Below are 24422 nucleotides of genomic sequence, written 5' to 3' on the forward strand. Positions count from 1 at the left end.
TGAAATCTACAAAGCAGATAGAAAAATGCACATTTTATAAGTGTACAGCTTGATAACTTTTCACCAGTGAAAATAGTACCCAGATCAAGTGCTGGAACAGGACCAGCCCCCCCATCCCCCCGCTCCCACCAGCCCTTTCAGGGTCCCTTCCAATCACTGCCTCCCCACCCCTTACCTCCACTGCAAGGGCAGCCCCTCTCCTGCTCTCCAACTGCAGAGATTTGTTTTCTGTGTTTTGTATAGTATATAAATGGAGTAACCGTATAGTATATGCTCTTCTCTGTCGGGCTGATTCCACCCTATTTATTTTCCAGTCTGCTGAATGCCCCTGCCCGACTGTGAGCTCCATTCATCTATATATGTGTGTTCTCATTTCCACGTGGTGTTCTCTTGTATGCGTACAACCTAATGGTGTATCCATTCTGCTTGTGGTGGGCTTTCGGTTAGTTTCTAGTTTTCGGCTCTCACAAATAATGCCGCAAAGAGCATTTTCGTACACGCGTCTGGTGAATCCAAATATGCATTTCTGTTAGGTGATTATGCCCAGTGGCACTGCTGGGTCATAGGGTATGCTTAATTTCTAGTGGGTGCCGCCAGCTTTGCCAGGTGGCTGTACCAGTTTGTACTCTGCCTCTTTCAGTGTGGGAGGATTTTGATTGGTCCACATGCTCCTTGCCAGTGCTTGTCACTTTCCATCGTTTAGACCAGCTCCTTACTAAAGGTTTGTAGCCATAATTCACAGGGAGAGCCGAGGAAGAGGCAAAACACGTGGACCAATGAAAAGCAAGGGTCACACTGAAAGAATGCTCTGATTGGCTGTGGGATGGATGGAAGGTTTCAAAAAAATTTTTTCCCCCTGGTTCTTGGCCCATTTTTTAAAGGCTTGGGTCCAGGATTCCAGATAGGTTCGCAGAGTGAGGCATGGGCTAGACTTTATTCATGTGGCTCTCTTAGGCCTATGGTTTCCTCTTATCCCACGGAACATCCCTTAGAAACTGAAACATCTTCTTTTCATTTTCAGAGGCGGATCTTAGATGGAAGCCTTGGCTTTGCTGCAGGGGTAAGTAGCACGTGGTAGGAGGGATGTAAGTGGAGGATGTTTATTTTGTTATTTCTCTGCTAAGGGGTATTTCCAGTTTCTCCGCATGCGGCCAAGCTGCATCTCTGTGATCTACAGGTGCTAATGGCTCCCTCTTCTCGCTGACCCTATTTGCATCCAGCGTACTGAATGCCCCTGCCTCTCCTTAGACAGTGAAAGAAGCTTGTTGGCAGCTGTCTCAGGACTTGTAAATAAGTATTTCCAATAAGATAATATTTAGGAAGGGCTTAGCACAGAGCTTTGCTGGCACTAATTAAATATTCTCTTTCTCTTCTCCTTCTCACCCTTGAAAGACCTTATATTATAGACATTATCTTTTTTTTTTTGGCTGCGCTGGGTCTTCGTGACTGCCCGCGGGCTTTCTCTAGTTGTGGCGAGTGGGGGCCACTCTCCTTTGCAGTGCGCCGGCTTCTCATTGCGGTGGCTTCTCTTGCTGCAGAGCACAGGCTCTAGGCACACGGGCTTCAGTAGTTGTGGCTAGTGGGCTCTAGAGCTCGGTAGGTGTGGCGCACGGGCTTAGTTGCTTTGCAGCACGTGAGATCTTCCCGGACCAGGGATCGAACCCGTGCCCCCTGCATTGGCAGGTGGATTCTTAACCACTGTGCTACCAGGGAAGTCCCCAAGACAGTTTCAAATGTGTAATAAAGTGGAGCGAATCCTATGAGGCAGCCCAGGTACCCACCACCCAGCTTCAATCATTATTGACATTTTGCTAATCTCAATTTCACGTGTTTCCCCCTCCTCCCACCCCATATTCTCGGGAGGTGGAATACTGTGTAAAAGCAAATCTTAGACATCATGTGATCTTACTTGTAAATTCAATGCACAACTCTAGTTGAATGACTCTTTCTTTCTCTCTTTCTCTCTCCCTTCTTTCCTTCCTCCCTCCCTCCCTTTCTTTCCCTTCCTCCCTCCCTTCCTCCGTTCCTTCCTTCCTTTCTCTCTCCCTTCCTTCCTCTCTCTCTCTCCTTCCTTCTTTCCTTTCTTTCTTTCTTCCTTTCTTTCTTTCTTTCTTTCTTTCTTTTGTTCTTTCTCTCTCTCTCTCTCTCTCTCTCTTTCCCTTTCCTTTCTCCCTCCCTCTCTCTCTTTCTTTCTTTCTTGCCTCACCACGCGTCTTGCAGGATCTCAGTTCCCCGACCAGGGAATGAACCTGGGCCACAGCAGTGAAAGCACTGAATCCTAACCACTAGGCAACCAGGGAACTCCCTGAATGACTTTTTTTAAAAAAACATAATCACCATGGTATTATCACACCTACCAAAATTAATAATTCCTTATTATTATCCAACACTTAGTTCACATTCAGACTTCTGCCATTTTTAAAAAAAATTGTCTTCTAAAATTGTTTTCTTAGAATCAGGATACAAACAAGATTTTCATATTGAATTTGTTTCATACTGAATCTTTTTAGTCCCTTTTATTCTTTAGCAGTACCCCCCACCAGCCCCACCGCCCCATGGCCTTTTTTCCCCATGCTCGTAATATGTTAGAGAAACTGGATCATTCATCTGTAGAGTGTCCCACATTCTGACGTTGGCAGATTGCTTCCTTATGGTGCTGTTGAACTTGTTCCTCTGTCCCCTGGGTCTCCTGTAAGCTGGGAGTTGGACCTCAAGGCTTGCTTAATGCAGATTCCATTTTCCAGGCCTGAATTATGTGAATCACTGTCACAGTGGTGCTGTGTATTCCAGTCACATCAGTCACATCAGAAGCCATGTTAATATGTGGTTTTCCCTTTTGGTTGCTCAGAATTTGGTTCCTTTCTCCTCTTTTTGTAGTTCTGTGATCCGCAAAACCTGACCCGGGTGTGGGACCTCCCAAAAGTTCTCTAAGTCAGCAGCTGTGAGACTGGCATCTGTGGAGACATTCTGGGTGTTTCACAGGGCATGGAGAGTGGTCACAGAATCAATTCCCAGGCCCTCAGCTTCCAGTTTTGTTCTCTTTCCCCAAATTGCTCTGCCTGAGAATACCCCAGTGGCAGGTCCTGTCTTCCCAGCTTCCCCGACACAGTCGTCCTCTCCTACTTCACGAAGGGAAGATGCACTCTTGCCTTACTTCCTTGTCTTTGGGTAACCACATCTCCACGCACAGACGGAGAGACCCTTGGCATGTTGGTGCTCGGGTGGAGATAGTGAAGGACTTGAACCACTGATCGCTGGACACAAATCCTTTAGCAATTCGGAGACTGTCCCGTCCTTTGAATCAAACTGTTAGCAGAAAAATCCTTTAATGTAGGGAATTCCCTGGTAGTCCAGTGGCTAGGACTCAGCACTTTCACTGCCAAGGGCCTGGGTTTGATCTCTGGTCAGAGAACTAAGATCCCGCAAGCTGTGTGGAATAGCCAAAAAAAAAAAAAAGCCTTTAGTGTAAATTTCCATGGTGGACCACTCGGGGATTTTGAGCCTCCTTGGATAGAGTTCAAAGAACAAAATGACAATATTATAACAATATATCTATTTTTTTCTATCTTCTTTACATGAACACGTTTTCTCTTTGTTTACTTTAAGAAAAGAAAGAACCCAAAGAAAAACAGAAATAAAATTGATGCTTAGCCCTGTCTTATTCTAGCAATAACTTCTTGATGTTTATTCACAGTTATATGAATGAATTGAAAATATAAGAAAAAAAGCCTCATCCATGAGAATATGCATTTCCAAGAATATTTTACTTTTGAGTGTCTAATAATTATGAAACAGCATATTCAATTTTTGTTACTATGAATGTGTCCTTGACCACTAATAGTTCTAAATTTATTTATTTATTTATTTATGGCTGGGTTGGATCTTCGTTGCTGCATGCAGGCTCTCTCTGGTTGCGGCGAGCTGGGGCTACTCTTCGTTGCGGTGCGTGGGCTTCTCATTGTCGTGGCTTCTCATGTTGCAGAGCACGGGCTTTAGGTGCGTGGGCTTCAGTAGTTGTGGCACGCAGGCTTCAATAGTTGTGGCTCGCGGGCTCTAGAGCGCAGGCTCAGTAGTTGTGGCGCACGGGCTTATTTGCTCCACGGCATGTGGGATCTTCCCAGACCAGGGCTTGAACCCGTGTCCCCTGCCTTGGCAGGTGGGTTCTTAACCACTGCGCCACCAGGGAAGCCCCTCGACCGCTAATGTTTCAATGGTCGCTCAATCCAGGAAATTGTTATTTAAGCAGTTGGAGCCCTAGGCTCACAGGGAATTTTTAAGAATTAAATGGAAATGAATAGAAATATTTTTTTCCAAAGCAGTATGATAAAGAAACCAGTGACAGACTTTCTAGCATACAATGTCGGTTGCTCTAGGATGAAATTCTGTGGGGAAATGCAGTTGAAGTCCAAATCAAGGAGAAAAGAGAATGATGTACATTTTTTGACTTTTGAAGAAGAGCTTGCACATGTGGTTTTGCGTGTAGAATGTAACCCTCGAACAGAAAAGTGCATTAGACATAAACGCACAGCTTAGTTTGTGTATATTTTTAAGTGGATAATGGGAGAGTCAAATCCCTGTGCTGTCTATTTTTACTTATTTATTTGGCTGCAACGCGCGGCTTGCAGGATCTTAGTTCCTCCGCCAGGGGTTGAACCTGGGCCCCGGCAGTGAAAGTGCTGGGTCTTAACCACTGGACCACCAGGGAATTCCCCCTCTATGTTGTTTAGATCCCACTGGGCCCATTTAAACTACCGACGAAGCAGTTTTATTTGAAGACATCAATATTTACATGCCAGAATTTATGTCTTTTGCGACTCTTTAAATTTGAGACGAAAATATTTATTTTTTATTTTTATTTTTTGAATTTTATTGAAATATAGTTGACTTACAGTGTTGTGTTAATTTCTGCTGGACAGCAAAGTGATCCAGTTTTACATATGTATGTCCTTTTTCATGTTCTTTTCCGTTACGGTTTCTCACATGATACTGAATGTAGTTCCCTGTGCTCTACAGTGGGACCTTGTTGTTTATCCATTCTGTATATAATAGTTTGCATCTGCTAATCTCACACTCCCAATCCATCCCTCCCCCATCCCCCTTCCTCCTTGGTAACCACAAGTCTGTTCTCTGTTTCTGTGAGTCTGTTTCTGTTTCGTAGATAAGTTCATTTGTGTCGTATTTTAGATTACAGGTATAAGTGATGTCATATGGTATTTGTCTTTCTGACTTAACTTCACTTAGTATGATAATCTCTAGGTCCATCCATGTTGCCGCAAATGGCGTTATTTCATTCTTTTTTACCGCTGAGTAATAGAAAACATTTTAAATGTCAATTTCAAAATGAGTGAGAGGATACCTGGTTTTTCAGAATTCTTGTAGAGGTTACACAGATACAGAGTCTGCAGAACTGTGCTCTGTGCTGGCCTGCCTCTTGGGTGTCCTGATCTAGTTTACTCTTTTAGGCCAGGAGCCTCTGTAAGATTTATATAACAAAAGACAAAACCCAAGGTGAAACAAGGGGGGAAACAAAAAACAGGTAGAGTATACCAGTCTTCAGGACCTGTAAGAATGAATTTGGGAGCATTAAACCATGAAAATTTAAGAGTTCCTTGAAAAACATCATCAGACCAGTGTTTTATGTTCTTTTCACTATGAGGACCTAAAATAGTTTACTTCTGAGTTTTAAAATAGTTGGTGGAAAAACAGAGATTCTAAAAGTTATCTTTGTGTCTTTATTAGAAAATAAGTCATTTATTTTTCTAACCGTGACCTCGAGGATAGGCTGGTTGCACAGAGGAGCTCCTGACCAGTCTCCCGATGCAGGGAGAAAAGTACAAGCTTGGTGGGGGAGACAGATGGAACTCAAACTCAGGAAAATTCAGTGGCATTGGTGACTAGAAGTGGATTCTCATAAATGCCTCCCCAAACTAGAGGAAGGCAGTAGAGCCCCAGTAGTCCAAGCTGTAATAATTGCTTGTACTTATCATGGACCGATTTATATTTAATACAGCCAACCTGCTGTGCACCGCAACAAAGAGTAGCCCCCTGCTCGCCGCAACTAGAGAAAGCCTGTGTGCAGCAACGAAGACCCAATGCAGCCATAAGTACATAAATAAAATAAATAAATTAAAAGAAAAACCTTAAAAAAAAAAGACAAAGAAGAAGAAAATCCCCTTTTCTTTCCTACTGGCTTCCCAGAGGTCACCACCATTAACCCTGAGTGTGTATCTTTGGAGAACATTTATGACGCACGTACAAAGTGTCAGGACGGTTAGATGTGCCATAGTGCCTGATACCCTAAAGGCTTTGCTTCTTCAACACTGCTTTCAGGTGCTTTGAATCTAGAAAAAGGGAAACCTGGCCATCAGACATTTGACTGGGGTCCCATTGTACCTTGCACAGACATAACATGTTTCTACAGTCAGTTCTGCATACATTTAGGTATGTGTCATATGTATATTAAAATCTGCCTCTAATATAATGCTGCAGTGACATATTAGTACTGTATATAACTGTGCACTGCAACAAGTGTTTCTGTGAGAGAGGTTCCCAGGACAAAGGACATAGGTATTTTTTTAAAATTTATTTTTATTCTTAAAAAACGTCACTTAGATGTTGCATTTATTTTATTTATTTTTTATTTGTGCCTGCCTGCGGGCCTTCTCCAGTTGCGGCGAGCGGGGACCACTGTTCGCTGTGGTGCGCGGGCCTCTTACTGCAGTGGCTTCTCTTGTTGCGGAGCACGGGCTCTTGGCGCACGGGCTTCAGTAGTTGTGGCACGCGGGCTCAGCAGCTGCGGCTCGCGGGCTCCAGAGCGCAGGCTCAGCAGCCGTGGCGCATGGGCGCAGTTGCTCCGTGGCATGTGGGATCTTCCTGGACCGGGGCTCGAACCCGTGTCCCCTGCTTTGGCAGGCGGATTGTTAACCACTGCGCCACCAGGGAAGTCCCTCCGATGTCTCTTTTTCTGTGAACTAACTAGGAATCTCTAAATCAGTGTATATTCTCTCTCAAGGAGGAAACACTTGTGTGGAATAAATATGACCATGAAACTGCAGAAGACAAAGATAGGCTACCAATCCAAAAGCTTACTTCTAGGCATGAAAAGGCAATTTAATATCTATTAATCCCATAGGGAGCTGGCTCCTTATGAAAGACGTGATTTTTCTTAAGGAGATTTTGGCTGAGTCTGCTTTTGTGCCACAAGTGGTGAGTGATGTTTTCTCCAAATAACTGGCTCGCTGTTGGAAGTTAATGATGCTCTCCAGTGATGGCCTTTGAGTCTGGAGGGATGATGGTGACCAACTGTTCTCCATTTCCATGGAGAAATGGATGGGAAGAAATGGACTTAAATTGTAGCATGAGAGATTCAGGGAGGAGATTCCAGCCAGATCCATTGGAAAGGTTTCTTCTAGAGTAAATAGGAGAGAGAGAAGGGCCAGGGGTGCAGAGTAGCCATTGAATCGGGGCTTCAGAAAGCCTAGCCTTTATACTCCTGGCTCTACAGCTCCTGGATTACGAAGTAATAATTGCTCTTACCTTTTCTCCTTCTTCCTGCCTGAGAGATAGGGAAGCCTGATACGTCCTAATGGAGATTTTCCAACGTGAGGTCTTCTGGACCACACTGAAATGGGCCGGGCCACCACCAGACAGTATGAGCACTCTAATGGGCTCTGGTGAGGCTCCTGCAAAGATCATTGCTGTCTGTTTCTGATTTTCTTCTTCATGAGGCTGAGTGAGATGAAGGGCCCCTGATGGCCTCCTGGGGATGCTGAAGCTGTGTGGACCTTGAGGAGGTTCCATCCCCAGCATCACCTGGACTGTGGACAGGTTACCTTGGAAGTTTCATGGCAGTTGTCCCTTGCAGACTCCTCTCTTAAATCTGCTTTTTCAAGATTTGAGGAACCAGGGAGCCCCAGGGCCTCCTAGATTTTACTCTCTGCAGCTTTTCTCTTGCACTGGGATGCAGAGACCAGGGAGGTGATGTTGGTCTGTTCTAGGGCTAAGGCCGCCCTTTTGGTGGGCGCTCAGTGCAGGGAGGGCATATTCCAGGGTTGGCTTGGTGGAACTTTGAGCCACCTGTCACAGGGGTCTCGTTTGACAAGGTGGGTGTGGCCCGGTGCGGGAAGAAGATGTGGGGCTAGGCCCTCCTCTTTTCTTTTTTTGGCCGTGCCACATGGCATGTAGGATCTTAGTTCCCCGACCAGGGATCGGACCTGTGCCCCCTGCATGGGGAGCAGGGAGTCTTAACCACTGGAGTGCCAGGGAAGTCCTGGGAAGGGCCCTTCTCCAACCAGGACCATTCACTATTCAGGGTGCTTGTCATTAAGGGGCACCTGCCGCTTCTCCACAAGGCACTTGCTTTTTAAGGGCCTCAAATGACCAGTTTCCGGTGGGAAACTTCTGTGTCTCAGCTGAGTGTCCTCAAGCCATGCCAAGGCCAGGCAGGAGACACTGAACGCGTCACAGGGGACAAGCCTGATTTTTGGCCGGCGTCCCCGGCCCCCAGACAGTAGTGGTTCCTGTGGGCGCGAGGACGACGTGGTGACAGCTCTTCCCCTCGGCCCTCCCCTCACCCTGTGCGCACGTGCGGGGCAAGATGAGGCCCTTCCTTCCCAGCACATCCTGACTCCACGTTGTGGGGGGGAGCTAGGTCTTGCTGCAGGGGGAGGGGGTGGCGAGGCGAGAGAGAAGAAAGGAGAAAGGGACATCCTGACTCCACGTTGTGGGGGGGAGCGAGGTCTTGCTGCAGGGGAGGGGGTGGCGAGGCGAGAGAGAAGAAAGGAGAAAGGGACATCCTGACTCCACGTTGTGGGGGGGAGCGAGGTCTTGCTGCAGGGGAGGGGGTGGCGAGGCGAGGGAGAAGAAAGGAGAAAGGGACATCCTGACTCCACGTTGTGGGGGGGAGCGAGGTCTTGCTGCAGGGGAGGGGGTGGCGAGGCAAGGGAGAAGAAAGGAGAAAGGGACATCCTGACTCCACGTTGTGGGGGGGAGCGAGGTCTTGCTGCAGGGGAGGGGGTGGCGAGGCGAGAGAGAAGAAAGGAGAAAGGGACATCCTGACTCCACGTTGTGGGGGGGAGCGAGGTCTTGCTGCAGGGGAGGGGGTGGCGAGGCGAGGGAGAAGAAAGGAGAAAGGGACATCCTGACTCCACGTTGTGGGGGGGAGCGAGGTCTTGCTGCAGGGGAGGGGGTGGCGAGGCGAGAGAGAAGAAAGGAGAAAGGGACATCCTGACTCCACGTTGTGGGGGGGAGCGAGGTCTTGCTGCAGGGGAAGGGGTGGCGAGGCGAGGGAGAAGAAAGGAGAAAGGGAAGAAACACGCTCGGGCCGGAGGCAGATGACGGTGGTTACGCTTGTTGTGTTCTTTCTTTTCCATTCCATGCTTCAGACTTCCAGCGCCCTTGTAAGCAGTGCAGGGGAGGAAGTGATACATGTTGCCTTCTCTCTGCAGTGATGGGAAGGAACCGCGTTTGCGTTGGTGGCAGAGCCCACATGTCTGAGCACCTGGGGTGGGGCAGCCCGGAGCCTGCCCAGGGCCCCGGATGGACGTTGCTCCCACCCGGCCCCCGTCTCGCCCCATCCCCTGTCCTCTCCTTCCCCACGTGCATCCTTGGGCAGCCTCCACTCTCATGGCCTGGCAACCCGTTTCCCGCTTTCTTCCTCTGCTGTTCCTTGTGGTCCTGGGCCAACTCTACAGTTGGGCCAGGGCACCATCCTTGGGAATATCTGTGCCACTTTGTCTGGGGGCCTCCTCCCCTGCACCCATGAAGGAGGAGGTGTGAGTGTATGTCGGTGGCCAGCAGGGCTTCAAATAGATGTGAGTGCCCCAAAGTCACAGTAACCCCTCCCCTCCCCTCCCCTCCCCTCCCCTCCCCTCCCCTCCCTCCCCTCCCCTCCCCTCCCCCCCTCCCCTCCCCTCCCCTCCCCTCCCCTCCCCTCCCCCTCCCCTCCCCTCCCCTCCCCTCCCCTCCTCTCCCCTCTCCTCCTGTATTCCAGGCACTGTGTCGAGTACTGAGCAGTTGAAAAAGTGCCAGGAGAGAGGGCCTCTGTCTTTAAGGAGCTCTGACCTAGCGGAGGGGTGGGCACACTACACCAGTGGTCCAAGTCCAGCCCTCTGTCTGTTTTTTCCCCCACTGTCTGTTTTTGTCAGTGGAGATTTATTGGAACCCAGGCACGCCCATTTGTTTACATATCAATATTATCAGCGGCGCTTCTGCATGACAAAGGCAGCCCTGAAGAGCTGCGGCAGGACTGAGTGGTCTGCAGAGCTATCTGGCTTTTTACTGAAGTCTTCTGATCCCTGATGTAGTTGCAGGTAGGTGATGGACCACGGGGACCACAGCTCTGTGCTGTGCAGGGCTGCAGGCTGCAGGTCGTGGAACGTTCCCTGGAGTGTCCGATGTTCCCGAGTCGGTGATTTTCTGGGGACCTGGGCTTTGCTCCTGAAGTCAATGCTACTGCTTCCCTTTGCTGGAAGGGGGCCTTTAAGAACCTCCAGGGAATGGCTTAGCAGTGAAGCCTGATGAGTTATGTGGACCCTTTTGCTCCGTTGTCCTCGTCACATAAGGCACGCTGTGGCCATCAAGACGGACAGCCACAGGTGAACGTGTGCAATTTGAGTTGGTGAAATAAAGCCAGGTGTCCCCCAGCTCAAACCGAACTCAACTTTGCCACTGTCATTGGCATCCATGGTCTAGCAGAGTGAGCTAACTTGGCCTAGCGTCCTTGGTGGTTTGATTCCAGGGAGCTCTCTGGCTTTGGGGAAGCTCCCTTCCTTCTGATGCAGTGGTTCTCCACCCTGGCCGCACGTTAGAATCACCTGGAGAGATGTGAAAAGCCCCATGCCCTGGGCGCACCCTGGACTACATCAGAATCTCCAGGGGGTGGGATGAGGCTTCAGTAGTTTCTAGAGCCCTCCCCTCTTCAGTAGTTTTAGAGCCCCCTACCCCCTCCACCTCCCGTCCATTTGATTGCATGGTGCCAAAGCTGAGAACCCCTGTTGTGATGGGAACCGTGGTTTAGTGAAGGGTGAGCTGGTGTTTTGAAAGAGCAGACTCCCTTCAGAGGCTCCATGCATCTGTGGGGCTAAGGATCCAGCTGAGCCAACACGTTGGGTTGGGGTCATGGTTAGAGGGGCACTGGATGTGGAGGATGGGGCCTTGGAACTTGGACGGGGAGCCCAGGAGGAGGCTCCTGCCTCTGGGTCCATGGAGGCTGCCACGATGGAGTCCACCATGTACTTGGCAGTTGGCTCCCATGGCTGGCTGGTTTTGATACCAGCCTGGGGTGGAAGGGGACGGTTGTTGTACGAGAGAGGTGTATTTTCCAGTTGGTCAGGCGATGGTGGACATCTGCCATCTGGGAACTCGGGCTCTTCCTTGGGGCTTCTTGGAAGATGGGAGGCAGAATCTTTGCTGTTTGGAGACCTTGAGCTTGAGTTTAGATTCTCCCTTCATGCACTGTCCTCCTTGGATCACATATTGCGTCTGAAAAAAAAAAAAATCTCAGGACTGGTGGGCCCTTCTGGGAGTCACCTCAGGCACCCTCTGCCATCAGGCAGGGCAGTATTTCACCCAGTCCACACGGGTGGTGGGAGCACAGCTTGTTCCCAAAGACTTTTGCGAAGAAAGACTTTATACACGTTTTCTTTTTGGGTGATCTGAGTGTTTAGCTAGCTTATTAGAAACTTACCTAACCTAAATGTCTTTTGCAATTTAAATAAAAGAGAGGGAGTAGCTGACATCATTTTTCATAGGCATCTTAGTACAAATCACATTAAAAAGCATGTATCGAGTGTCAGCTCTTTTGCAAGATACTCTGAGCACAAGGGATCCAAGTTAATATCGGTTAAGTTTTGTCCCTGAGCCTTCTCATGCCAGGGCCATATCTATACATGTTACTCACATAGCGCTTCGTGCCAAGGCTGGTGTTGGGTGGCGTGTCACTGCTTTTCCCCAGTGGCTAGTTCACCAGTGGGGAGAGGAGCGAATAATCAAAGCTTTGTGAAGGGCCCGTGTGAGTTTAGACATGGCCCAAACACGTGTTCTCTTCACAGAAAAGCCCTTTGTCTTGGACAGGGAGAGAATCATCTTCAGGCCAGGCCATCTCACCATTTCCTGAGCACCTACTGTGTATTTGTGGGGAGTACGCAAAGGAGTAAGATACAGTCCCGCTCTGCGGGGGGTTAAGGTGGGTTAGGGAAGAGAGGTCATATTCATCTGTAATCAAGAGACAGGTCAGCGTGTGGTTGTAAAAAGGTAATTGATGACAGGTGATGGGAGCCCCCTGGGACAGGGAGGTTATTTCTAGTTGGGGAATAGAGAGCACTTCTTTGTGGAGGAAGCTCAGGTTGGAAGGATCCGTAGAGTCTGGGGGTGGGGAAGGAGGAGGGGAAGGAAATGAATTACAGGCGGAAGAACAGCAAACTGGAAGTACAGAATGGAAAATACAGGAGTGGTGATTGGTTTGGTTGGCCGGTGGTGCCAGAAGGGTAGGCTGGGGCCCGATGTGACCAACCTGGGGGTCCTGTGGAAGGGAGTTGGTGATCTGTTCTCTAGATCGATGGGGGAGACCCTGGAGGTTTTTGTGAGGGTGACATCAGAGCTGTGCTTTCAGGAAGCGCATTCTGTTGGTAGCAGATAACGTGGCCGTAGGGAGCATGGAGGGGGAGGCTGGCTATGGGCAGGCAGGCTGGAGGCTCTTGCATTACTTTAGGTGATACCTTGACTCACTGGAACCCTTGACTTTGGGCAGAGGCAGAGGAGTTAGGAGGGGAGACAGCAAAAGACATTCCTGCTGGAGAACTCAGGGGCTTGGCAGTCCTTTGATTATGTAGGTAGCCCAGGAGGTTGAAGCCCATCAGAAGTACTGTGTTCCTGGGGCTACCTCCCCTGGGGTTGTTAGAGAATTTAGCTTCACCATCCTGGCTTAAGGGCTGAGGGGGACTCTCCCAGAAATGGGGAGGTGGGGAGCCCCATTTACAGCTCATTGGCCAGAACTTATTCGTAAGACCGCATCTAGCTGCAAAGAAGGCTAGGATACATGGTCTTTACACTGGGATTCTGTTACTGAAGGAGAGAGAACAATGGAAACTTGGGCAGGCAGTTAGCACTCTCGGCCATACAGCCTAGTGCAGAGAGAGCTTTGAGCCCTAAGATATCATTGATTTACCTTCTCTGTGTACATTTTCTATATGCTCTTTTAGAAAATGGGCTGTGTTATTTCTTTCTTTAATTTCTTTCGAAATGGAGGAGTAATACACGAACTTGGTAAGAAATTCAAGTAGTACAGTAAAAAAATAAGTCCCTCGGTCTCTTTGCACCAGGCAGGGCCTTGGCGGGGTGGGTGCGGGTCACAAATGACAAAAACCTAATTCAATCTGGCATAAGGAAGAAAAGACATGTATTGGTCCATGCAATTAAAATGTCCAGGCATGGGGACTTCCCTGGTGGTGCAGTGGTTAAGAATCCACCTGCCAATGCAGGGGACATGGGTTCAAGCCCTGGTCCGGGAAGATACCACATGCCGTGGAGCAACTAAGCCCATGCACCACAACTACTGAGCCCGCGTGCCACAACTACTGAAGCCCGCGTGCCTAGAGCCTGTGCTTTGCAACAAGAGAAGCCACCACAATGAGAAGCCCACGCACCGCAATGAAGAGTAGCCCCCGCTCGCCGCAACTAGAGAAAGCCCGTGTGCAGCAATGAAGACCCAACTCAGCCCCCCCCCAAAAAAAAAAAAGAAATGTCCAGGCATAGAACTGACCTCAGAATCTGCTACATTCTGGATCAAAGGCCATCACTGGGACCTGCTTTTCTCCATCTCCTGGCACTGCTTTTCTCTGTGTGGCTCCATTTTCAATAGTCTGTTCACATCCTCTCAGTCTCAGCGTCCAGATGAGCGAGGTCTTTTTTCACACCTCTTGGAGTTGAGTTTCATGGGCAGCGAGCAACTCACCTGACTTGGGTTATGTGTTTATCCCTGAATGCTAATCCCTGTTCCCATGGGGATGTGACATGTGCCCTGTGGCCAGGGCTGGGCATGTGCCCTCTCCCCTGCATTAGATAAAAAGCAAAGACTAATCATGACTAATAATGGGGGGCGGGGAGCAGAGATGATTTCTCCAAAGCAAAACCGAGGTACTGTCGCCAACGCGGGGGTGATGGGTGTTGAGTAGCCAGCACACAGCAGATGTGCCCCCACGTTCCTCGGCTTGGTTAGAAACCACCCCAGGACGTCGTGACTTAAGTCAACAACATTCCATTATTCCTTACGCTTCTGGGTTGGCTGCACTCAGCTGGGTGGTTCTTCTGGGCTCGCCTGGGGTCACTCGTGAGGCTGCAGGCATCTATCTGGCAGCTCAGCTAGGCTGGAGGGTATAAGAGGGCCTCACCCACGGTCTAGGGCCTTCATTGCTACCAGTTAGTTGTCTGGCCCTCTGTCCACACATGGGGTCTGTCCACCTCATGGGTCAGTAGCTTAGTCCAGCCTTCCTTACAGGGCAGTGGAGGAGTTCAAGAATGTGCAGGTGGAAACCGCCAGGCCTCTGGAGGCCTGGACTCTACACACAGTCACTCCTCCATGTTTTATTGGCCAAAGCAAGTTGCCAGGCCCCACCAGATTCAGGGGCTTGGGAAATACTCTCGTTCTTAGCAGGGGGAGCCAGCAAAGCATCATGGCTCTGCTCTGCCATCTCCCCCCTTCCCTTGCAGAGGGGAGGCCTGTTGACAGTCTACCCTTCCAGAACCAGTCTTCCTGTTCTGTTGCCTAGTGCCTTCATTGTTGCCATTTCCAGCGGTCACTGGTCCGCTTCACCGGAACTCCCTTTGTCTTGTTTTTCCACCTGCCTCTTAGCTTCCCTCTGGACTTCCCACCCAGTGAGACAGAGTGCTGGCTTTCTGTGTTTCCATTCGGTTTGTTAAACACCCGAGGAAGAAATTCGAAGAGCCAGTGAAGCTTAATTTGTTTTCTGCAAGCAACAGAGAAGCAGAACCTTTATGAGAGGGATGAGTCATAGGTGCTCTGGCCTCCTGGGAGGAAAGGGCTCTGGCTCAGTTTTTCTCAGTACAAGGGCTACATTGTTCTAGAGGCAAGAATTAGCTCAGTATTGAGTGAGGTGGCCTTCTGTGGCTAACAGTAGTATAATCTCCCTGGAATCGTTCTGTGGGGAGACACTTGGCTTCTTGAGAGTGGGTGTGTCCGGGCCGTGGATTTGGAAGAGACGTGGGTCAAATACTGCTTTTGTATATCCCATATGCTTCAGCACTTCTTGGTTTCATCATCCTGCACCTGTATAACCTTGATTTTTTTTTTTTTGAGTCCCCAAATTTCTGTTTTTTTTTTTTTTTTTTTTTCGCGTTACGCGGGCCTCTCACTGTTGTAGCCTCTCCCGTTGCGGAGAACAGGCTCCGGACGCGCAGGCTCAGCGGCCATGGCTCACAGGCCCAGCCGCTCCGCGGCATGTGGGATCCTCCGGGACCGGGGCACGAACCCGTGCCCCCTGCAACAGCAGGCGGACCCTCAACCACTGCGCCACCAGGGAAGCCCCCCAAATTTCCTTTTAAATTCAGGAAGCAATCTTCTTCCCTCTTTGCAGGGGAGTCCCCGCCTCATTTGGTGACCGTAAGTTATGGTTGTAAAGAGCCTTTTGCTGAGGGCAGGAGAGAGGGAGAGAAAGCCCGTCCCGGTGTGTCTCGGGCAGGTGTGTGGGCAGTGCATTGGGTGGTGCCGAACTGTGGATTTTACTCCTCTCATTGCCCCCCCCGCCCCCCCCCACGAGGGTGGTGAGAAACGTGGAGCTCAGAGGAGCCATGGTCATGGGCTGAGCATCCTTGCTTGCTGCCTTTCCCAGGGCCTGGAGAGGTTTGTCTGACCCAGGGTCCAGGGTCGGATATGAGATGGAGGTAGGGCCTCCCTTCCCACTCCCTTCTGATGCCTCCCAGCCTGAGGAATTGGACCTCAGGAGTGATGTCTTCCCTGGGGGAGAGGAGCCCCTCTTGAGGCATCTGAGGCCAGGAAGCAGAGCTCTGAGCCGACGACGCAGTAGTAAAGAGAGTGTTAAGAGAGTGTTTGGGCTAGGACAGGGAGTCCTGAGGCCTGGGGTGCATTTCTAGCTGAGCTGCTTAGGATCCCCATGATTAGTGGCAAGTCCTGTAACCTCCAGGCAGGCGTGTCACGGCTCCACCGAGACTGAAGTTCTTCCCCTCCTACCTTGAGAACATGGTGGGAGGAAAAATCCAGTCATGACTGTTTAATGCTTCTGTGCTCTCTGGAGCAAAGAGAGAACGAAATCCCAGCGAGACAAACATTTTAATAGCTTGCCCGTGGAAGCTGATCTTTGCTATCAGGGTGCCCTGGCTTTCAATCCCACATCTGACTTTGGCTCGAGGCCAGGAGCTGATACCCTCCTGGACTTGCAAATAGTGAAGGGAACAGAAACATCAGGCCTGATGGAGATTCAGCTGCTCGAGAATCATGCAATTGACAAGCAAGGGAAGGGAAGGCTTCATCTTACCTGTACACAGATTTTCTTTTCTTTTTCTTTCTTTCTTATTTTTTTTGCTATAGCATTTCATTTCTTTGGAAACCTTTCTGTTTCTGAAGCTGTTTCTGGTCTTCTGTGAAGAAATCAACCACGACAGCCCTGGGGCTAAGTAAGTGAGTTCTCCAGGAGGGTGGAAAGAATATATATCTGTTAAATGTGTAAACCAGGGGAAAACGGATTAGTATCGTATTTAAGGCAGGAGGAAGGGGCACAGAAGTCATTGCCTATGCATAACCTTTAAATAGATTTTACCGATTTGAATGTGCGCAACACTTTGTAATTATGCATAAATAAATCCATGGGGAGGGGCGTGTCCATGTGTGCACTTCAGGGGACACTTGCATCTTATGGGCTCATGAGTCCCAAATACTGTTATATGACATTGGTGTTTTGCTTCATAATTTTCAAAGCCCTTTCCCATCCATTACTTCATCTGACCCTCCCAGTAATCCTGTCGCTTGTAGGTTTTATTATTTGCATATAATAGATGAAGAGTGTGCCGTGTTCCATGCTGGACTCCTTTGTCTGACCTGTGCATGGGATGCTTAGGGCAGGAGGGGAAAAAAGGGAGCCTTCAGTGGTCCTCCTGCCCCCTCGCCCCAGCCCAGGGCATGCCAGGGACTGTTTTAGGCACTGGAAATAAAACAGTTAACAGAGCAAACAAAAACCCCTGCCCTCCTGGGACTGTCACTCTAGGAGAGAGAGTCACATGATAAAGAAACTCTACAATGAAACATACAGTATGTCTGACAGAGATACATGTGATGGAGAATAAAGGAAAGGAGGAGGATAGAGAGTGCCCTGGCAGGGGTGGGAGTCATGCATAGTGCAATTTTATTTTATTATTATTTTTTAAAAAAATAAATAAACAAATTTATTTATTTATTTTTGGCTGCATTGGGTCTTAGTTGCTGCGCACGGGCTTTCTCTAGTTGCGGTGAGTGGGGGCTACTCTTCATTGCGGTGCGTGGGCGTCTCATTGTGGTGGCTTCTCTTGTTGCGGAGCTCTAGGCGCATGGACTTCAGTAGTTGTGGCTCGCAGGCTCTAGAGCACAGGCTCAGCAGTTGTGGCACATGGGCTTAGTTGCTCCGTGGCATGTGGGATCTTCCCGGACCAGGGCTTGAACCCGTGTCCCCTGCATCGGCAGGCGGATTCTTAACCACTGCGCCACCAGGGAAACCCACTGCAATTTTAAAAAGAGCAAATCAGTAAAGAGGCTAAGGAAGTATTCCTGACATATGGGAGGCTCTCAATATTTTTTTTTTGATGTAGCGAACAAACAGATGCTCAGATGGATGGGTGGATGAGTAATGGATGGATATGGATGGATGGATAGATGGATGGTTGAATGAATGGATGGATGGATATAGATGGATGGAGATGGATGGATGGATATAGATGGATAGATAGATGAGTGGATGGATGGATAGATGGATCAATGGATGGATGGATTTGGATGGATGGAGATGGATGGATGGATGGATGCAAGAGGAAGGATAAGTCCTAAGCGCCCCGCCCCATAGATTTGTGCTTCCTTTGAGAGCCTTAGTGTGCCTGAATATTTTCGTACCCCCATTTTATGAGTCAATGTGGACCACCCTAAGTGCGAACTTACCTCATGTAGTCTCTGGAGAGGGAGAGCCCCTCCCTGCTAGTGAGAGCCAGCATACAACTAACTGGCTTGGAACAGGAATGCGCCTGGCACTGTGCAAGTTGAGTTGGAAGTAAATTGTTGCCAACTGTTCCAGGGAGAGTTTGCCTATCATCCACTCCACCTTGTCTTTCTCATTATGGACCTGGTTCTGAAAGCCCTGAGGATTTGCCTGCTCTGTTCCTCTGGGAGCCTGGTCCCTTCCAGATCCTTGCCATTGAAAGTTTCCTTCTTAGGGAAATTGACATCTCATTTTCTCCACTATAATCTCTCAGCCCCCTCCAAGATGGGACTTAATACCCCTTGACAAGCATCTGTAGCTCTTTGTACTTACTCTGTATTGCACCTGTCTCTAGATGCTAATTGCTTGTTCATTCTTCTTCCTTCCCAAAGTAGAAGTGCCTAGAAGGCAGAGGCTGTCATTTTCACTGTTGAGACTTGGTCCCTTGTAGACGGTACTTTTGAGATAAGTGTTAAATGAGTGCGGCACGTGCGTTTGAGATTTTCTTTGGGGTTGGCTGCCTACAGGCCCAGCCCAATTTCTCCAGATCCTCTGTGTGCACTGATTTAGGTTCCTGGAATCTCAGAATGAAATCTCCAAATAGGCAGTGAGAAACCCTCCCTGCTGAGTCTGTAAGGAAATCGGTCTTTCTGATTCTTCCAATGAAGGAAGAAACTAATTGAATGTAAACTCATTACATCTCTGAAGCACTTTGAAAATTTCCCCACGATTTAATTATGATGAAATTCTCAGGATGTAGTCATGCCAGGAAATGTCGCAAACCATCAGCCGTGTGGGTTGAGCTCAGGCGGGAGGCCCTGGGCACCGAGAGGTAAAGCCTTTTTCTTAGCAGACATGTACTCTGGTGTTACAATGAGCCCTGGAGTCACCTGGCTTGGGTTCGGTCCAGATTTCTCAACTTATGAGTTGTGTGAGCTTTGGCTAGTTACTTAGACTTAGTAAGTCTCAGTTTCCCCATCTGTTAAGTGGAGATCATAGTATTGTCTCCATCATAGGGTTGCTATGCAGATGAAATGAGTAAATGCGTTTGAAGCACTTAGCACAGTGATCGGCACATTGCAAATGTCCATTGCCTGTTGATCATTCTTATGTCATGTCAAGGGAAATGGTGGAGGACACATGAGGAGTTTGGGATTGATATAAATCAGTGAACTTGGGTATTATGGTTTTGGAAGAGTTTTCCTCCACTCTGTGGTCCTCGGTGTTACTAAACATCCCTCTTATTCATCCCCAGGAGACGCCTCCAAATCCCTCTTCTCAGCAACATACTCTTCTGTACTTTCTTTGTTCACACATAATTTTAAAAATGGGATCATGCCACACATAATCCTTAAAAAGTGTTCTTTCACAATAAATCTTGACCTTTTTCTTGTTATTTTGGGGGTTGCATGGTACTCCATTACACAAATTGACCATAATATTTGTTTTCATCTTTATTGAGGGATAATTGAAGCTCATTACACTGCATACATAACTGTGGTATTTTTCACTAATGACTTTTTGGACATATAAGTGGGGCTCAATTTTTGGAACCATTGTTTATTTTTATCAGAGTAATAATAGATGCACCCATGTAGAATGAGTAACTGTTAATAAAAGGCTTAGAAAGAAACAAACAGCAGTCCCCTCCATTCCCCGCCCCTGCCCATGGCCCCGTCCTCTTTTCTAGAAGTAATCACTTTTGTCTGTTTCTTGAGAAATTTTCTCCCCCATTTTTGTGAGTAAATTTATTCTGCGGTTTCTCGATTTGGAAGCCAGTGTCTTTTAGTTCTGGTAAATGCTATTTGATGTTCCTTTAATAGCTTCCCCCCGCTGGTCCTCTAGTCTCTGTTTATTAGTCTTATTGGTTGGCTATTGGACTTCCTGGACCGAGCTGCTCATTTTCCTCTCCTTTCTCCTGGTTTCTTATAAAACCTTGGCTGTTTTATTCTGCATGGTGGGGAGTTTCATCGACTTTAACGCCATAAAAAGAGCAAATGTTTTTTTTGTTGTCGTTGTCTTCAGAGTTTCCATTTCTGAAAACGGTTTCTTGTTCTCCTGATTTTGGTTTTTTTTTTTTCTCCAGTGTCCTGTGCTTTTTCATGGATATAGTCCCTGCATCCATAGCTCTATGATAGTAATGATAGGTTTTTCTCTTAACAGATGTTGTCTCCCTGAATCCCCTGGGTTCCCTCTGAGAGCCTCCATTTTTCCTGTTTGGTTATTTTCTTCAGTCATTGGCTCTTATCATAGGTCACTTTTTAATTTTTTTATTTGCGGTACGCGGGCCTCTCACTGTTCTGTCCCCTCCCGTTGCGGAGCACAGGCTCCGGACGCGCAGGCTCAGCGGCCACGGCTCACGGGCCCAGCCGCTCCGCGGCATGTGGGATCTTCCCGGGCCGGGGCACGAACCCGCGCCCCCTGCATCGGCAGGCGGACTCTCAACCACTGTGCCACCAGGGAAGCCCGGGCACTTTTTGTGCTAAGTGTTTTAGATGCTTTATTGCATTTAATCCTTAAAACAGCTCTAGGAGATCAGCACCACCTTGGGGACAGTGTTATGGTCAGGGACTCCAGAGCCGTACTGGCTGGGATTGCATCTTGGCTCTGCTGCCTACTGTTGTTAGTAACGACTGTGAATGACGTAACCTCTCTGTGCCTCAGTTTCCCCATCTCTGAAGTAGAGATAATAATAGTACCTGACTCTTAATGTTAGGAGGATTTAAGAAAGTTCCTGGCATACACTCAGTCTTTATGTAAATGTTGTTGTTATTGTTATTAATCCCATTTTATTTCTGAGTGTCACTATTATTTCCATTTTCCATATGAAGAAATAGGAGCCCTGGAGAGATTTACCTACGGTCTCCCAGCTGGGAGCTTGACGTGGTAGACCTTGAATTTGAATCAGGTAGTCCGACTCCAGAGTTCTGCCTTCTATCCACTACTCAGTATTGCTTTTCATAGAGAGTGAGAGACAAAAAAAAAAAAAAGATGGGAGATCTGCCCCAGAATTGCTGGTGGGGCTAGCCAGGGTTACCAGATAAAATATAGGATGGTCAGCTAAATTGGAATTTCAGATAAATAGTATTTAGTATAAGCCTGTAATTTCTATCACCATAAATGGGTTTTGCACATACTTGTGCTTCAAAGGAATCACACAGGGTAGGGCTGTATGTGTGTGTGTGTATTTATATACAGGCTTCTTTCACTCAAATAAAAAAAATGTTCATTGTGGGACTTCCCTGGTGGTCCACTGGTTAAGACTTCGCGCTTCCAATGCAAGGGGCGCGGGTTCCATCCCTGGTCGGGGAACTAGAATCCCTCATGCTGTGCGGCCAAAAACTTAAAAAAAAAAAGAAAATTCATTGTTTATTTGAAATTCAGATGTAACTGGACGTCCTGTATTTTTATTTGGCTAAATCAGGCAGCCCTAGGTGGGATTTTTTTTTTTTTTCATCCTCCACCCAGTCCCTTCTTGAGATTCTGCCCCGTTACTCTGGACCTGTTGCCCTCCATCTCCCAGGATCACAGCCACGGTACTGATGGCAGTCTCCTGCCTCCCTTTTGACAACCCAGGTTTTCACGTGTGGCGAAAACAAAGAGTGATTTCGTTTGGAACGAGGGGCGGCACCTTTCCTTCTTGACCTTGAAGATCCCGTCCCTAAGCCTCCCTGACGATTTCTTTCGAGCCAGGAGGGAAGCCCCAGAGCCAGTGGTTTGGTGGTTTGTCCCCTCTCTGGAGGGGAATCAGCGAAGCAGCTTAGACCTTGGAGTTTTCTCTCCATGGAGCCAGATGGCTCACTCTTCTCTTCTCCTTCACGTGTTCGCGGATCTTGCATCCCAGCCAGATCTGGAGCAGATTGGATCAGCGTGAGTGAGTGGTGGTGTTGGGGTGAGGAGGCTTGACCAGCTGGTGCAGTTGTCCATCAATAGGCCAAAGTCAAGAGGGTGCTGATGGGTGGGTGGCTGGGTGCCACGGAGAGGTTGCGTTGGGCAGCATCACGTTCTCACTCTCTTGATGACCAGCTGGTGAAGAGATTTGATAAGGACACCCCCCCCCCCATTTTTTCTTTTTTAGTCTACACGGAGTTAATGATTTTGGCAGGCTGAGAGATTCTGGGAGTCCTCCCACATCTAGCTTGGCTGAATGTGCCTTGAAAGGACTAATGCATGCTTACACCTCTCTGTTATTCACAGCGGTGGGTCTGTGCAAGAGGAATGGCGAACACAAGCAAAAGGTCTAAATATTATTTGACTTTGGAGCATCATGGTCTCATTTTAAATGTAACTACGGTCATTGCTGGTAGGCGCTCCAGTCTAGGAACTTAGATTTGCAGCAAGACTGAGCTCGATGGCTAGCTCTTTTTTTTTTTTTGATTTTTGATTATTATTTTTAAAAATTTTATTGGATTATAGTTGATTTACAATGTTGTGTTAGTTTCGGGTGTACAGCAAATTGATTCAGTTATACATACACATATATTCATTCTTTTTCAGATTCTTTTCTCATATAGGTTAACACAGAATATTGAGTTGAGTTCCCTGTGCTATACAGTAGGTCCTTGTTGGTTATCTATCTTACATATAGTAGCTTGTGTATGTTCATCCCAGGTGCCTGATTTATCCCTCCCCCCCATGTTTCCCCTTTGGTAACCATAGGTTTGTTTTCCATATCTGTAAGTCTGTTTCTGTTTTGTAAATAAGTTCATTTGTATCATTTTTTAAAATTAGATTCCACATATGAGTGATAGCATACGATATTTGCCTTTCTGTCTCTGACTTACTTCACTTCGTATGATAATCTCTAGTTCCATCCATGTTGCTGCAGATGGCATTATTTTATTCTTTTTTATGGCTGAGTAATATTCCATTGTATATATGTATTGATGGCTAACTCTTTTTCAGCCCTTTTTTCCTCTGCTTTTGGCAGAGGAAGTTAGAATTAGGTTGTTGGTTGGTAAATTCCAAGGCCAGATATGTCTTGGGTGGTCGTCCTACCTTTAAGGCACTTAACTACAGTGTAGGTAGGACCTCACCAGTGGAGACCTGTGGTCTCTGAGAATGGATGCTGGGAGATCCTCTGCAGTATGATTGACAGATTTTTCTAACACTGCTGGCACTTAGGTTTAAGAATGGCCTGACTCTCAGCTCCGGGCCTGGGCCTTGCAGGTGCTTGGTGATTGTGTGGGATGACCCAAGCCTATCCCCAGAGGAACCATTTTAGGGTGGACCCTGGAACCTGGATGCACAGTATACTATCTGTGGTGCAAATATGGCTCATTGGAATCTGGGGCAGCCTTCCTAAGAGTTAAAAAAAAATGAATACAATTTACATGTAATAATATGCCCAGATCTTCAAGTGTCAGCCCAAAGGGTTTTGACAATTGTATACATCTGTTTACCCGCCACCCAAAATGGGATCAAAAACATTTTTGTCACCTCAGAAAAAACTTCTGTTACCTAAGTCAGTTCCGCCTCTCCTCAGGCAACCACTTTGTAATTTCTATCACCATAAATGGGTTTTGCATATACTTGTGCTTTAAAAGGAATCACACAGGGTAGGGCTGTATGTGTGTGTGTGTATTTATATACAGGCTTCTTTCACTCAGTGTAATGAGTTTGAGACTCCTCTATGTCGTTATGATATCCGTAGTTCTTCTCTTTTTATTGCTAAAAATATTGCTTATAATATTTCATTTTATAAATGGACTACAGTGGGTTAGTCCGTTCTGCTGTGGATGGCCATTTGGGTTCTTTCCAGGTTTAGGCTCTGAGTAAAGCTACTGTGAACAGTCCTGTGTAAGTCTTTGTGTGGACGTATGTTTTCATTTCTCTTGGAGCAGGTCTCTAGGAGAGGAATTACTGGGTCATAGGGTAGACTTTTTTTTTTTTTTTTAAGCTCAAGTGCTCTTTCCTAGTTTGGAGAGCACATGCAAACTGGTAGGCCAGGCCCCTGCGCATCATTTTCACCGGGTAGGTTGTAGCTAGCAAGACTTAGGTCACTCAAGCGAGTCTGCCTCAATTAATAGCTATCATTGAGGCTGAATGTAAATGATTATAATTTTGAGCTTTTAGGCTTCATTGTGTAAAATTATATGAAGCTGGTATGTTATGAGGGCTTTTTGATAAAAGATTAGTTACAGATAGAGCCCCCCTATGAATTGGATTCAGGCTTGAGTCATGACTAAGAATTGCCAGGCTGCATCGGAGAGCTGAGTCAATGCGGAATTT

At 47.7% G+C, this 24422-nt stretch overlaps 1 protein-coding gene across 6 annotated transcripts in view; it reads left to right on the forward strand.

Moving 5' to 3' along the window:
- SLC39A11 (solute carrier family 39 member 11) overlaps nucleotides 1–24422 on the forward strand; it is a 447715-nt gene that overhangs the window by 89208 nt on the left and 334085 nt on the right. For all 6 annotated transcript variants that reach the window (XM_089901696.1, XM_089901693.1, XM_089901697.1 and 3 more), the window contains exon 3: nucleotides 1022–1060. In XM_089901696.1, the coding sequence (XP_089757822.1) occupies nucleotides 1022–1060 (39 nt within the window). The remainder of the gene's footprint in view (nucleotides 1–1021; nucleotides 1061–24422) is intronic.

Source organism: Delphinapterus leucas, chromosome 19, assembly GCF_059928025.1.
Source record: "Delphinapterus leucas isolate spDelLeu-1000000601 "Yukka" chromosome 19, BTC_Dleu_Yukka2, whole genome shotgun sequence".
Lineage (NCBI taxonomy): Eukaryota > Metazoa > Chordata > Mammalia > Artiodactyla > Monodontidae > Delphinapterus > Delphinapterus leucas.